The sequence below is a fragment of the Terrapene carolina genome, unplaced genomic scaffold (assembly GCF_002925995.2).
Source record: "Terrapene carolina triunguis isolate 2854851 unplaced genomic scaffold, T_m_triunguis-2.0 Scaffold103, whole genome shotgun sequence".
NCBI lineage: Eukaryota > Metazoa > Chordata > Testudines > Emydidae > Terrapene > Terrapene triunguis.
The window spans coordinates 4,973,449-4,990,313 of record NW_020664454.1 but is presented as its reverse complement, the minus strand read 5'-3'; the positions used below and the strand labels follow the sequence as shown (position 1 = coordinate 4,990,313).

At 43.6% G+C, this 16,865-nt stretch overlaps 1 protein-coding gene across 2 annotated transcripts in view; it reads left to right on the top strand.

The window, feature by feature from the left end:
* The window catches only part of LOC113405124 (oxysterol-binding protein-related protein 9), a 114,690-nt gene that overhangs the window by 53,687 nt on the left and 44,138 nt on the right, over positions 1-16,865 (top strand). For both annotated transcript variants that reach the window (XM_026651801.1, XM_026651800.1), the window contains exon 7: positions 10,199-10,294. In XM_026651801.1, the coding sequence (XP_026507586.1) occupies positions 10,199-10,294 (96 nt within the window). The remainder of the gene's footprint in view (positions 1-10,198; positions 10,295-16,865) is intronic.

Sequence of the window (16,865 nt, the reverse complement as noted above, 5' to 3'; positions counted from 1 at the left end):
TTACGCCAATGGGAGAACCCTTCCTGTCAGCATAGGTATTGGTCTGCACTGAAGTGCTACAGTCGCTCAGTTGTGCTGCTGTAATGTTTTAAGTGTAGAAAAGCTCTAAGACTCAAGCACCAAATATTATCCTGAGCAGGTAGAGAGAGAGAGAGAGAGAGGCGAGTTCAAATCCAACCCTGGTCAAAAATTTGAAATAAAAAAGGCCATTTGCTACAATTTGCCTTTGTCACAGTTTTTCTATTTTGGGGATCTGAGTACAGCAAAAAAATCAGAAGGCACTGAAGCTTTTCAAAATGAAGAAAAAAAACTCTACACCTGCAAATCCTTGCTGGGAGAAGAGGGGGAATTAGGAAGCAGAACAGTGGGGAGGGGGATAGGGTGAGAGGAGTTTGGAACAGCAGTGAGAGGAGAGGGGTTAAGGAGATGGAGATAATGGGGATGGGTGGAAGTGGAGGATTAGAGGATTTAGGGGACTATGGTGGGGTTAAGGAGTGGAGGTTAGAAAGAGTGGGGGGGAAGGTAGTGAGAGACACTGGGAAGGGGGACATGTAGGCAAGTGGCAGAGGGACTGGGGGAGAATAGGGGCAGGAGTCCTGTCAATCTCACATTCTCCCCTTCCATGTGTGAACAAGGATCTGGGAGGGACCTCTGCCCAGCTGTGGGGGCTGAGCCCCCTCCTGTGAGTTGTGGCATGGGGAGCTCTCCCCATCTACAGGGATCAGGAAATAGAGTTGAGGTCCAGGCCCATTCATCCTTAACTCATTGTCTTTTGAGCAATGTCCCATTACATCCATAAAACATACTCATGTTCTACCTTTGCACTGTACTGAACAGGAGCTACCTGCGCCCTCCCCTACACTCACTCAGCCTACTCCACAGAACGAATATCACACCTTTTTCTCCCTTATGCATACAGTGCCATCTAACACTATACAGTACACTTCTACCTTGATATAACGCTGTCCTCGGGAGCCAAAAAATCTTACCGCGTTATAGGTGAAACCGTGTTATATTGAACTTTCTTTGATCCGCCGGAGTGCACAGCCCTGCCGCCCTGGAGCACTGCTTTGCCGCGTTATATCCGAATTCGTGTTACCTCGGGGTAGAGGTGTACTTTCATTTATGTATCATTAAGCTTAACAGACCATTCTCATATCCTACCTAACTGCTGACAGTCCTCATAGCAAGAAGATCCCTGTGCCCCACTAGTGATACAGCCTACATAACATCAGTGTTCCCTCTAAGCTGCACACCTGTGTGGCTGTACAAGGGGCCATCAAGGGCCACACACTTGATTAGTACTGGTGCGTACATGAGCATAGCCACAAGTGTGCCTGGATGTTTAGGTAAATGGCAGTGAGGGGAGATGGGTGGACAATGGGGGGTGGAGGGCAGCGGGGTGAGGTGGGGAATGGGTGGGTGGAGGACAATGGGGTGAGGTGGGGGATGGTGATGCACAGGCAGGACTGGCTCCCCCTCCAGCCCCAGGAGGAGCTTGCTGCCTCCCCTCCCCACCTGGACCCTGGGGAGAGAGTCCTCTCTCCCAGTCCTGGGGCTGGGAGTCGGAATCCTTGGAAGTCAAGAGACTTTGGATCTTTCCCCAGCTCTCCCATTGAGTTTCTGTGTGGCCTTGAAAAGTCACCTCACCCCACACTGTGCCTCAATTTCCCCATTTTCCAGATGGGAATAATGATATTGACCTTCCTCTGTAAAATACTTTGCGATTTATAAATGAAAAGCACTAAATATTGTTGGCTTTTAGATTTGTGTTTTAAAAGGAAATTATCAAAACTAGGAATAATGGAAATATTTTTGTGACTGTTTTTGTCTGATTTCCAGTGACGACAATTCCCTGTTGTGGATTTAAACTTCCCCTAGCAGTGTTTGCAAAGCTTTTGTGGGCAGGATATGTGGTTTATCTAGGGTCCTGATCCTGAAAAGTATTACTCATGTAGCTGTTACTCATGTGAGTGTCTTCATGAAAAGAAGTGGCAGAACTTCATGTCAAGTGAAAGTTTGCCTGAGCGGACCATGTGTTTGTAAAGTGCTTTGTAAATTTACAGAGCTATGTGTTTCACTGTAATAACCCAGACATTGGAACATTGTATGTGTGCATGAGAATCTAAGGTGATTTGACTGTGCTACTTTAATTGTCCAAGCTGATCCAATATAAAAATATAAACAACATGAAGGTTGAGTAGTCTATAGACTTTTAAAGTGCTTTGTATTGTTAATACAAGAGGATGGTAGTAAGGGGAATTTTGAGTATTTTAAAAAATGTTGAGCCTTAGTGTCCTGATTTTAAAAGAAACATTTACTTTGATTTCTAATATGATGGTATTATATTTTACAGTCAGGTGAGACCTTTACAGATGAAGCCCTGTCTGAACATTAAATATCTCAAGCATTTTGCATAAGAGGAGAAGATTCTTCCTGTCCAAAATCCCCCTTCTCTTTCCAAACTACTCTCTGTGCTGTTGGCCTAGCTGGCTGCTGACTTTCCTCCCCAGAGGTGGCTGCATTTCAGTGGTATATTTATATGTCTCGTTTGTGAAGCATGTACTGATCCTTATGGAAGGAGGCTGTAGGAATGAATAGATAGGTACTGCAGATGTCACCTGAAGACAGACCTTCCCTAAGACCCAGCTAGGTTGTAGCAGTAGGACGTTGTGAGCTCTTAGTGGGATAAGGGCTGCCATGAAAGTATGGAGTGATGGTGCACATCCGCATATTACCTCGATTTTGGTGCTGCACATAACAAAATTTATTCCGTGCATGGATGGAAAAAATTAGAGGGAACATTTGCACAACAGAGCACTGAATTGAGAGATACTGGATCTCTGAGCACACACACGTACCTCTTTCCTTTGATCACACACACACACACACACACACACACACACACACACACACACACACACACGTCAGGGAGAGGGACTCAAGGACACAGCCCCTCCAGATCGCCTCATATCACAATCACAGCTCAGCTGCTCCAATTAGTTCTTTCACCATTCAGTACAGATACCACTATGGCCTGTTCTACATTAGAAAATTAAGTTGGCTTAACTGTCGCTCAGGAGTGTGAAAATCCACATCCCTGAGAAGTGTAGTTAAGCTGATCTAACCCTTAGTGTGGACAACCGCTTCTCCTCCTTTGATGTCCCAGTCCACCCTTGTTTGAGGACTCTTTCAGCAGAGCTAGCTCAGGTTGCAAAGCTGGATTCATTTTTCCCCCCCGAGTGTAGAGACATTTTGAAAAAAAAATGTATATAGTTTCCTTAATCGTAGGACTGGAAGGGACCTCGAGAGGTCTTCTAGTCCAGTCCCCTGCACTCAAGGCAGGACTAAGTATTATATATAGACCATCTGTCAAGGCTGGATCCCCACTTTGAACTTTAGGGTTCAAATGTAGGGGCCTGCATAAAAACTTCTAAGCTTATCTACCAGCTTAGCTTTGGTCCGCTGCCACCATCACAAGAATTCCCTCCCTGGGAAGCCTTGAGAAACCTTTCACCAATTCCCTGGTGAACACAGATCCAAACCCCCTTGGATCTTAAAACAAGGAGAAGTTAACCATCCCCCCTCCTTCCTTCCACCCTCCTTTCACCAACTCCTGGTGAATACAGATCCAAACCCCCTTGGATCTTAAAACAAGGAGAAATCAATCTGGTTCTTAAAAAAGAAGGCTTTTAATTAAAGAAAAAGGTAAAAATCATCTCTGTAAAATCAGTATGGAGAATACTTTACAGGGTAATCAAACTTAAAGAGCTCAGAGGACCCCCCTCTGTCTTAGGTTCAAAGTACAGCAAACAAAGATACACACTCTGGTAAAAAGGTACATTTACAAGTTGAGAAAACAAAGTAAATCTAAGACGCCTTGCCTGTCTTTTACTTACTAGTTTGAAATAGGAGAGACTTGTTTAGAAAGATGGGGAGAACCTGGATTGATGTCTGGTCCCTCTCAGTCCCAAGAGCGAACCACCCCTTAAAACAAAGAGCACACACACAAACCTTTCCCCCCCCAAGATTTGAAAGTATCTTGTCTCCTTATTGGTCCTTGGGTCAGGTGTCAGCCAGGTTACCCGAGCTTCTTAACCCTTTCCAGGTAAAAGGATTTGGAGTCTCTGTACACAGAGAGCTGTTACCCTTCCCTTTATAGTTATGACACCATCCCTGACAGGTGATTGTCTAACCTGCTCTTAAAAACTTGACGGAGATTCCATAACCTCCCTAGGCAATTTATCCCAGTGCTTAACTACAGTTGCAGTTAGGAAGTTTTTCCTAATGTCCAGCCTAAACCTCCCTTGCTGCAATTTAAGCCCATTGCTTTTCGTCCTATCCTCAGAGGTTAACAAGAACAATTTTTCTCCCTCCTTGTAATAACCTTTTATGTACTTAAAAACTGTTACGTCCACCCTCAGTCTTCTCTTCTGCAAACTAAACTAACCCAATTTTTTCAATCTTTCCTCATAGGTCATATTTTCTAGACCTTTAATCATTTTTGTTCTCCTCTGAACTTTCTCCAGTTTGTCCACATATTTCGTGAAATGTGGCAGTTGACTTTTTTCTAATATTGTTACAGCTCTGCCTTTCTTTTGAAGTAGAAAAAATAAACACCTTCAAAGCTACAGTTTTTCTTTGTAAAGATGGTGTTTATACTTATTTTAAAATAACTTTCCATTTTATTCCCATGCTGTCTCCCCCCAAGCTTTCTTTTCCATTAACTCTTAATTTTCTAGTATCAGAGGGGTAGCTGTGTTAGTCTGAATCTGTAAAAAGCAACAGAGGGTCCTGTGGCACCTTTAAGACTAACAGAAGTATTGGGAGCATAAGCTTTCGTGGGTAAGAACCTCACTTCTTCAGATGCAAGGTTCTTACCCACGAAAGCTTATGCTCCCAATACTTCTGTTAGTCTTAAAGGTGCCACAGGACCCTCTGTTGCTCTTAATTTTCTAGTGCACAACTAACTTTAAACAGCCCTGAACCCCAGTAAATCTAACACCAGTCCTAGCGACCCCTTTAAAATGGGGTTGTGACCCACAGTTTGAGAACTGTTGAACTAGCGCATATCTTTTAGAAAGAAATCCAATCTTAATTTAAAAATTTCCAGTGATGGAGAATCCACCACAGCACTTGGTAAATTGTTCCAATGGCTAATTACCATTACTTTAAATTTGCACCAGATTTCCAGTTTGAATTTGTCTAGCATCAACTTCCAGACACCAAATCTTGTGTTTTGGGGCAGGCGTAATGAGAAGCTCCGATTTTTACTTCATTGGTTTCAAAGCAATTTTGGAGATCAAAAGTTACTAGAGAATTAAGGAAAAGGACCCCATGTGTGATATATAAAAGTTCTAGGTTTCTTCTTTTTCAAGCATATTACTAGAAACTCGTGTGTATGTTGATATATGGAAAAGGACTACACAGAGTATCAGTACAATGAATATTAAAACAGTTTAATTTATTTCAATTCACCCTGTGAATGTTAGGAAACATAACTGAAAGTTTATGAGGAATAATATTTTTTTTAATGGAAGATTTCCACCTCTTTAAAACTAATTTATATATTGCAGTCCTACCATTTCCGCCATCTCCCCTTCTATATCTGGCAAATACTGTATGTTTCTTTCTTAAACTGAATTTAAATTACAATATAATCAGTACTGGTTATTTGGGGGGATGGGGAACGTATACACTTATTTTAACATCTTGCTCAACTGATATAAGGGTTTTAACTGAAAATCTGAATCAGCATATTTCTAAAGATCTAAAACATGATGTTGAGCTCCTTTTTTATTAAAAGACTTCCATAATCTGAAAATGTATGTAAATGGAGAAACAAAACCAGCATCTTAAAAAATCACATTGATAATGGTTGTAAATTCAGGTGACAAAAAATCTTTTTATATAGCATCTTGCAACCTCTGGTAATTGTACTGAACTTTTTTGAAACATTCCATTGATTTTCATGTACTTATTTCTTTTGCAGCCTTATTTACACATAGAGAGAGGGAGAGACTTTCCTCTCCCCAGTTTATCCTCTGATAGCCAAATCAAGAAGCATTAAAATAATCCTGTCACTCAAGTCTGTCTTGTTTGTGTACTGTGTCCTGCAAATATGGCCTGTCAACAACCAAATCTGAACCATTGAATTGTACTTCTAGTATCTTGTATAATAATCTTGCTGTGCAAATTGCTGACCTTGACTTTATAACTTTCTAAACATCTTTCGCTCTTCCTTTAAAACAATTCCATCTAAATTTGCCGTATTTCATGAACAAAGCAGTAGGTTTGTTTGCCAGATTATCAGACTGCATCTTAATTGCCCTTGAATAGACAAACCAAAAGCAGGTTAGTGCAATACTGCAGCTGTGTATGCATCTGTTGATCTCTCCAAACCAACTCCTAATTATGCTTAGAAATAAAACCCTTTCTCTTTGCCAGCTAGATTCTATACTTGGTTTTATTATTTTTCCCCTGCTGGTGGTGAGTTGGTTTTTCTTATAAAATTATTTTTGTGAATTTTACTGTATATTTAAACATTTTAAGAAATATTACATAACATACAAAAATAAATCATATATAAATCGGATTTTTTTTTTTTTTTTTTTTTTTTAGCACTAAGAGCCTGGAACTTGGCAATGGCCTTTTATCCTAAAATCACCACTGTAAATACCATGCCATTCACATACTAATATTTTGGTTTGTGACTGCAGTAAAAATTAGCAATTTTATGCAATATAAAGACTGTTTGCACAGTATTCTGTGCTGTGATGTTAATGATACATAGTGCAGCGTCTTCACCAGAAATCTTCTGTAGTTCAAGTAGGTTAGATAGATCAAGTTTGTATCTGAGAGTGGTAGACCATTTGCAGCAGTTATGGTGTCACTGTCTGCCAAACAGTGTTCTCTTCCTTTAGCCATGGAGCACAATACTATAAAAGCTGTGTTATCTGGCACTTTACCAATTGGAAAGCTCTAGAAACCGGCATTTCGGGGTGCCGGATCCGGGCGGCACTCCACTTGGGCGGCTCCCCGTAAGTGGCGACATGTCCCTGCTGCTCCTAGATGGAGGAACAGCCATGGGGGCTCCGTGCGCTACCCCCACCCTGCCCCAAACGCTGGTTCCACAGCTCCCATTGGCCAGGGACTGCGGCCAATGGGAGCTCCGGGCGCGGCGCAGCATGGACATGTCACCGCTTGCAGGTGGCCTCCTGAGGTGAGCACTGCCCAGATCCAGCACCCTGAAACTCCTCCTGTGCCCCAAACCCCAGCCCTGAGCTCCCTCCTGCACCCAATTTCCCTCCCTCCGTTGGTAAGTATAACTCATAGTTAACCAGAATTTTTGACTAACCGACTCCCCCTATTCCCCCAGCATGCCGGATAACAAAGTTTTTACTATACTGATTTTTATGTAATTGTAGCTGTATATCAGATCATTATCACAAGTAAATCCCTCACCAAGAATTACTTGGTTTACTTAGTTTAGATCCTCTGTATACCTTGTTGTTACATCAGGGTGTTATGAGGATTTGGGGTTTTTTATTGGATCAATGATCAGTAAGTGTTTCCCCCATTTTTAGCCCTTGCTTCAAAATGCTGGTGTTTGAACTTGGCCAGTATGGATTGTCTGGCTGCTGAATGCACTTATCTTACAAGCTGTACCATTTGGGTAGATCCTTGTGGGAACAGTGTGCAGGATCAGGGCCTCATTTTGTAGCTCAGTTCAAGACTTGGCAGGCAGATAAAAAATGATCCCTTGTAAAATCAGTATTTTAATTTTTTGTATTAGCATGAAAAAGTGTGTTCATGCACCATAACATATAATCAGTTTTGCAGATTCTAATATAAAGGAGTCATTTTTACATTGCATATAATAGTATCCCCATCCTCTCTAAGGACACCAACAATGTTTTTTATATGCTAGACCAATCTTCTACAAAAAGAAAAGGAACCAACCTGTGTTGACAAAACTAACAATGTGGGAGAGAATTACATACAAATGTAGAATTTAGCTTTGGACATAAAATCCAAAAATATATTATAAATGCTTTTTTTGAGTGGCCTTGGTAAATTCAGACTCTTGGGAATGTACCAATGTTCCATGCTGTGCTGTTGAAGCATTCCCAAGAGTCTGAATGTGAAGAGGTCAACTAAAAACCAACCAACCAACCAACCAAAGCCCCCCTCTGGTTACAGGTGAGTAACCTTTATTTATGTTACACTATATACCCATTAGTAGTGCCCTACCAAATTCATCGTCCATTTTGGTCAATTTCATGGTCATAGGATTTTAAAAATCGTAAATTTCATGATTTCAGATATTTAAATCTGAAATTTCATAGTGGTGTAACTGTAGGGGTCTTGACGCAAAAGGGGACTGTTGGGGGAGGGTCATAAGGTTATTGTAGGGGGGTTGCAGTATTGCCGTTCTTGCTTCTGTGCTGCTGCTGGTGGCAGTGCTGCCTTCAGAGCTGGGCGGCCAGAGAGTGGCAGCTGCTGGCCGGGAGCCCAGCTCTGAAGGCAGCATCACTGCCAGCAGCAGTGCAGAAGTAAGGATGGCATATTATGATATTACCACCCTGACTTCTGCGTTGCTGTCTTCAAAGCTGGGCCCTCGGCCAGGAGCCGCTACTCTCCAGTCACCCAGCTCTGAAGGCAGCTGAAATGTATGGTATTGCCACCCTTACTTCTGCACTGCTGCTGGCAGGGTACTGCCTTCAGAGCTGGTCACCTGGCTAGCAGCTGCCACTCTCTGGCCACCCAGTTCTGAATGCAGCACAGAAGTAAGGGTGGCAATACCACAACCCTCCTACAATAGCCTTGCGACCCTCCCACAACCTCCTTTTGGGTCAGGACCCCCAGGTTGAAAAACGCTGATCTCCCCTGTGAAATCTGTATAGTACAGGGTAAAAGTTCACAAAAAACAGATTTCATGGGGAAGACCAGATTTCACAGTCCATGATGCATTTTTCATGGCCGTGAATTTGGTAGGACCCTATTAGTTAGAATTCAAAACTTACAGATTATGTTACTGTTGTAACACTTGTCTGTCCTTCTGCCCCTTCCCTATCTCATTTTGTCACGTGTCTTGATATACATTGTAAAGTTCTTCAGGTCATGAATGCTTTCTTATTGATCTATAAACTGTCCCTTGCATTGATGATACTCTATAAATAATAGTTTGGGAGAGGCTTAATTTTCTACATTGGGTATGGTCAGGAATAACACCCTTCAGCCTCGTTCACTACTAAAAAAAAGAAACCCATGCTGTATAAACCTGCCATGTGCACAAAAAGGAGTACTCAACTTCACAAATCCATTTTCCTTTCCCATTAAAGATGTGGTGTTCCAGTCTGGAACACAGTTATTTTAACACAGACAGTTTCAGTTTAAGAAGGAAAAATATTAAATACAAACCCTATGTTAATTCAGCTTTATAGCGGAGAATTTAAAAGCACAAGTCAGAAAAATAAAAATCTTTACGTGTATGTATTGAGATTAGAACTCTTATATACCATAATAGTTATACAAATTACTACACATTCTGAAGGAGCTAATAACTGGACTTCCATCTATTTAAATTTCCCAGCTGCCCTACTGAAGTTCAAATCTTTTACAGGAGGGACCCTTTCTAATAGTGAGAGGTTAGTTCAGTATTCATGTTTGTTCATTCTTTGGCCACTCGTCTATGAATCAAGCTGGCTTTTGGTTGATGAAAATACTTTTTCAGCTGTTACAAGGGCAGTGATCCAACAGCTGCGCTGGTTGACTGGCATAGTCAGTGTAATGGTATTTGGTGGTAGTCATTTGGCACTGAAATAGGAAAATTATTTCCTTTATACTTTTCTTTCAAATGAAATTGAAATGTCTACATGAAAAATAACTAATTTTAATAATCCTAATTAAATGTAGTAGTATGGGTTTATGGTAACTATACATGCACCAATGAAGACTACTGACAATCTGTGGATGTCACAATGTTGTGCACCAGTTGTAATACAACAGGAGATCATCTTGTGGTTAAAATGTTCTGACATGTATCCAAGTACATGCAACATGATGTACAGAAATAAGCCAGCCTTTATTAACTACTAATCAGTTATGAATAAATATAATTAGTCAAGTAAATGGCTCAAAAACACTATTATAGATTTGATTTCTCTCTTTTTTTTTATTTTATTTTTTTATGTAGGGTGTGGATTCAGGATTTGTTCCCAGTGTTCAGGATTTTGATAAGAAACTTACAGAGGCTGATGCTTATTTGCAGATCTTGATAGACCAATTGAAGGTATGTTGAACTAACACTTGTGTACCTAAAGAGATAGTGGATACTGTTAGGTGCTCTTTGGGTCTCCTCTGGAACTTGTCTTAGGCCCTGTTCTATGGGCAGCTGTGGTGGGGAATCACCCATATTTCAGAACTACAATCCAGTGTCAGAAGACATTCTTTGACACAGTAAAAGCAGAAGAGATGGAATGCATTAGTTAAGCAGATGTGACCATATGAGAAGCCTGTCAAACGCTTAAGTATTTTTTATTTCTGGGGTTTGCCAATGACAAAGTTTTATCCTTTTCTTCTCTTTGCTCTCTGGGTCTACCATAGGGTGTGTGTGTGTGTGTGTGTGTGTGTACACACACACACACACACACTTTTTTTTTAAAAGAGAAGATTACAAAAAGTAACAATGAAAATTCAGACTAAAAACTATGTTGAATTTGAGAACAGAATTCTGTGTTGAGTTGAATGGAGATCTTGGAATCATGTATCACTCAAGTAAAATTGAGTTTGAAAATTAGAATAACTTTAAATGTATGCCTTCTTTCAAAATGAGTTTTCTGTCAAATATTGAGAATCTGCTTTCTGTTATATTCAGTGAGTTAACTTTGGAGAATTGGCAGAGATGGTTTAAATAAATGAGTTTAAATTTGTAGTGGAATCCTTAAAATGATCATCCTGCCCTTGATATTTAATTTTTTTTCCCTGAAGAAGAGTCCCGCCTGTGCTGTTGTTCCTGCACATAGTGCTTAACTGGGATTGCTGATAGCTGAGGAAATTTTGCTGCTGTATTTGTGTGAATCTGATATTTGACCATGGGTAAATTGCTCTGTAGGAGCAGCTAAAATGGAATACTTTTCTGCTCTGCTTATGTGTTTTGGGGTTAGGTGGGGGAGATGAGGAATGACAAGCTCATATATCCCACCACACTATTGGAAACAGCAGAAGATTATCCTTTGGCAGTTTCTGCCTACAACATTTTCCCCTGACCCAGCAGATTAAAACTGCTACAGTTATGTTCTGCTTCTCTTGCTGATATTATTGGGCAAGCACTGTGTGTGGGAGCATCAGCACAAATTTGGTCTTGTCGGTGGGAAAGGAGTACGTGCACTAAGATGGAGGAGTGAGAGACATACAGAATAAAGAGCTTGGCCCACGGCCTAATGATTTAGGATACAGCTGAGCTTTGTCCCTTGCTCTCGTGTCAGCAGGGGTGAGGAAACCGTCCCAGGCAGCACTCCTCTCTGGAGGAAAGGATATGCCTCACTGTGCTCTTCAGCAGTCACCTGAGACTGACTGAAGAAAAGATTGACAAATAGTGAAGAGAAAAGACAGTAGAAATAAGGGACAGGGAGAGACTTGCAGAAACTAAGACATGGGGGTTTTGCAGAATGAGGTATCAGCATTCAAGGAAGGGGAAGTATGGCACCAGAGAAGAGGAAAGGATAGGAGAAGTGACTTGCTGAGTTTTAGAGAGGAGATGGCATTTGAGGTTTTCTTGTTCCATTGCAATATCTTATTAAATTTGGTAGCTCAAAGTAACTTAGAAAACTAAAGCACTAAAATTTTTCAGACCCTCCCCCCTGCTTCTCCAGTCATCTTTTTTGGAAGAAAAAAGTGTGTGTGTGAGAGAATCTTTAATGTATGGTACAAAAACAACAAGGAGTCTGGTGGCACCTTAAAGACTAACAGTTAGTCTTTAAGGTGCCACCAGACTCCTTGTTGTTTTTGTAGATACAGACTAACACGGCTACCCCCTGATACTTAATGTATGGTAGTGGTACACAACATGCAGTCTGAGAGCCAAACATAGATCAGTGGAGACATAAAATGCACCCTTTGTCCCTCTTAACCCTCTCTCTGCAGGGCAAGAACAAATCTGATCAACCTCTAGTTTTTATTGATGGTGAATTTAAATAAACAATTTTAACTCATCTCTCAAGGGAGTTACAAATTCAAACTATTTTTTTTGTTTACATTTAATTTGGACAAATTATGATTGTATGCAAATTAGGTGCAGCCCTTGGGCTTTTGGTAAGATGATAGGATGGCTCCCAATGTCAAAAGTTGGGCTCCTCAATATAAACTGGCTGCCTTTACGTCACTTTAATTAGTAGGAGCAGATCGATGCTTAAGGATCAAAAATTGTGGGGTCATGCAAACGTCCCAACTAATGAACAGGAAAGTTCAAAAACTAAAGCAGAATTGTCTGTCTGTAAGTGGAATCCAATTTGTGAAGTGTCATTGAGTCTTGAAATAGAACTCAGGTTTTTTCCTCCTTCACATAAATCAAATTTGGGAGGTTTAATGGCCAAAATCCCTTTTTTTCGTCTGGCATGTCATCATAGATTCGAAGGCCAGAAGGGACCATTGTGATTTAGTTTGACCTTTTATATAACACAGACCATCAGACATCTCCAAAATTAATTTCTAGAGTGTATCTTTTAGGGGGGGAAAAGTACCATATCCCTGGGTCACAGGTTTCAGGGGGTAGCCGTGTTAGTCTCTATCAGTAAAAACAACGAGGAGTCCTTGTGGCACCTTAAAGACTAAGAAATTTATTTGGGCATAAGCTTTTGTGGGCTATAACTCACTTCATCAGATGCATGGAGTGGAAAATACAGTAAGCAGGTATAAATATACAGCACATGAAAAGATGGGAGTTGCCTTACCAAGAGGGGGCCAATTCAACTAGGGTGGATGTGGCCCATTCCTAACAGTTGACAAGAAGTGTTGAATATCAACAGAGGGAAAATTAGTTTCACAGATATCTATCTTGAATTGCTTACAACACCTACTTATTAAATGTGTCCTGCATTTTTGACTGCTTTCAAAATGTAATTTAGTGTATTTGTCTCAACCAAGATGGTAATAAAATAACTTGTCAATGAAGTTTGTCCAGTAATTTTACCTGTTCTCAGCTTAATCCTGTATTTCATTTTTCTTGTGTATTAAAGATAAAAGTAAATGGGAGCTGACTTGTTTTGAACGGTGGAAAGTTTGAAATCATTATATAATGTTTTGCAATGGGACAGATTCACAAGCACCAGCAATTATTAATACTAAATCTATATCAGGATAGGACTCAGAATGCTTGATCAGGATTGGGGACTCCATTGTCCTAGGTTCTGTAGAGACCTAGTGCTAAACAGGCTCCTTACTCCAAAGATCTATCAGTCTCAGATAAAATAAAAGAACAGATAAGCCTGTTTGCTGGAGGTGTTCTGAACAATGTCTCTGTTCTTAAATGGTAACTCACTCTTCCCATAAAACCTTACACCAGAGCAGCCTTCTTTGTCCAAAGAGTGCTGAATGGAACTCCCTATGTATCTCATCAACTCCACCTTTTTAATCAACTGCAGAACAATAACAGCATGGGAATCGAAAGAGACAGCCTCAGGGTATGTCTTCACTAGCAGCGTTAAAGAGCTGGCCGTGGCAGTGCTTTAACGTAGCTGTGTAGTCGCGGCAACACTGGCACTTTACAGCGCTGAAACTTGCAGTGCTCAGGGGAATGTTTTTTCACACTCCTGAGCGAGAAAGTTGCAGCGCTGTAAAGTGCCAGTATAGACAAGCCCTCAGTAACTGAGCCTGAGTGTTGCAGCGAAGTGTGGAATGTCAATGACAATGTCACCGTGTCACAAATACTCTAAAAGAAATATGAACTAATTGTTGTTGTTGGGGGTCATATTGCTTGGGTTGTACAACTCTACCCCGACCGGTCCTATATAACGCGAATTCGGATATAACGCGGTAAAGCAGCGCTCCGAGGGACGGGGCTGCTTTACCTCGTTATATCCGAATTCCTGTTACTGCAAGCGGTTCCTCTGCGTCCGCCCGTTACTTGCTGCGGCCCTCCTCGGGGCCCCCCCCCACCCCACCTCCGCTCTGCCTCCTCCAACAAGCGCGCCGCAGCTCCGCTTCTCCTCCCTCCCACACTTGCCGCACCAAACAGCTGATTGGCGCGGCAAGCCTGGGAGGGAAATCGGAGAAGCGGGGCTGCGGCGCGCTCGTGGAAGGAGGCGGAGGTGAGCTGGGGAAGGGGGGCTGCAGCAAGTAGGGGGGGGCGGAGGAACCGCTCCCCGCCCCAGCTCACCTCAGCGCCATCGCCGCTGCCTCCCACGAGCGCGCCGCTCGGCTCCGCTTCTCCCTCTTCCCTCCCAAGCTTGCCGCGCCAAACAGCTGATTGGCACGGCAAGCCTGGGAGGTAGGAGGGAGAAGCGGAGCTGTGGCGCGCTCGTGGGAGGAGATGGAACGGAGGTGAGCTGGAGCGGGGGGGCCCCGGGAAGGGCTGCAGCAAGTAACGGGAGGCGCAGAGGAACTGCTCCCCGCTCCAGCTCATCTCCGCCTCCTCCCCTGAGCGCACCGCCGCTCCACTTCTGGCGCTTCCATCTATGCCAGAGGCATTCGAGGCAGCAAGGTAGCTATTGTCCCTCCTGGTATTGCCATCCCCCACCAGGCGTGAATGGGCACTAGAGACGAGAGCAGCTATGGCACTGAGGCCCCAGGTGCCATTGAAGGGAAAACTGGTGATGATGACACAGCACTGGTCGCCTCCCTCCCGGCACCGCTCTCCAGCACCAACCGGTACTGCTGCTCCATGGTCACCAAGGAGAGACTCCTCACAATCAGACTCTGAGGCAGAATCTTATACCTCCCACAGGAGGTAACACCGGTTCGACCGCTGATACCTGACAGCTGATAATGGGCCAAGGGTTCTCACCAATGGCCTGGCCAGCACAGTGGAAGATGCCAGGGCAATGGCCTTTCTGGAATCCCTGGGCCTTCCATCCGGTCCAAGGCCTCAGTCGAGGAGATCTTACTGTGTCGTGTCGGAATTTAGAACTCCCGCACCACCTCCCTCGGTACAGGAATCAGGACCTGGTACCAAGCCCAGCACCGAACTTCAGGATCCGGTACTGCAGGATTCTTCAGGTGCTGAAGGACAGGAACAGGACCCTATACCTGTGCTTACATCCTCCTCCTCCTCCTCCTCCTCCTCTCCTGATGAGGTGGTAGTGGGGACTTCATTTTCGCCTGCTTAGGATGACTACAGTGCACACCAGGAGCTCCTCAGGAGAGTAGTCCAAAACCTGAGGATCCAGGTGGAGGAAATCTTGGCGGCCTCCCATGCCTTGGTGGACATCTTGGCCTTTTCGGGGCCATCGCGAGTGGCTTTGCCTCTGAACGGTGCCATTCTGGAATCTGTTAAGGCCTTGTGGCAGACATCTTGCAACCCACTGGAAAGAGAGTGGAGAAAAAGTATTTTGTTCCCCCGAAGGGGTTTGAATACTTTTACATCCATCTTCCTCCAGGATCGCTAGTGGTGTCAGCGGTGAACGAACGAGAGAGGCAGGGACAGCAAGGACCTACCCCCAAGGCCAAGGATGCCAAGGAGCTGGATCTCTTTCGCAGAAAGATCTACTCCAGGGTGGGAGCTCCAACCATGGCTTTGGCTGTGGTCATGAGGAGAAGCTCATGGCTGCAGGCCTTGGGCCTCCCATACGAAGTGCAGCAGACTATCCAAGACCTCCCTTTGGAGGGCATGTTCTTCTTTTCGGAGCAAACAGACTCTAAGCTCCACAGCTTAAAGGATTTGAGGACCACCTTAAGTCCCTAGGACTACACACCCCGGCCCTGTTGAGAAAGCACTTAAAACCCCAGCCATTGCCCTGTTTCTACCAGCCTCAGTCAAGGCCAGATTACAATAAGGAAGTGGGGTAGGAGCTATAAAAGGAGGCCTCCTGCCCAGTCCTTGTCGGCCCATGGGACTGGCCCTGCCAGACAATTGTCTGGGTCTAAGCAGGCCTTTTGAGGATACACCTGACAGTGTCTGGATCCCACCCTTCCCAATTTTTTGTGGATTGGTTATTCGGCTGTTATTGGGCGTGGGCCCATATCACCTCAGACCACTGAGTGCCACACACAGTAGGATTCGGATACGCCCTACAGTTCAGTTCTTCCCCCCCCCCCCCCCCCTCCCCCCCCTTCCTTCCTCCGTCCCTCATCAGGGACCCTTCTCATGAGCAACTTCTAATCCAGGAAGTGCGAATGCTTCTGCAAGTGGGAGCAGTAGAGGAGGTTCCTTCGGAGCTAAGGGCAGGGCGTTTTACTCCTGTTATTTCCTAATCCTGAAGGCCAACGGCAGTCTCAAACCCATCCTGGACCTGCAGAAGCTCAGCAGTTCCATGAAGAAGCTGAAGTTCTGCATGGTCTCCTTGGCTTCCATTATCCCTTCTGTGGACATCCCTTCTGTGGATCCAGGAGACTGGTACACCACTCTCCTATTTCAATCTTCCAAGGCCACAGAAGATTCCTCTAATTTGTTGTGAACCAGGAACGTTACCAATTCGCTGTACTTCCATTCAGCCTATCAGCAGCCCCTCAGGTTTTCACAAAGTGCATGGCAGTTGTCTTGGCTTTCCTAAGGAAACAAAGCATTCAGGTACTGTATATCCTTACCTTGACGCCTGGCTGATCAGAGATCAGACCGTGGCCTACGTGGAGGCAGACATACAGCTAATACTGTCAACCTTCCAGAAATTAGGGCCTGTTGATAAACATGCAGAAATAAATGCTCTTCC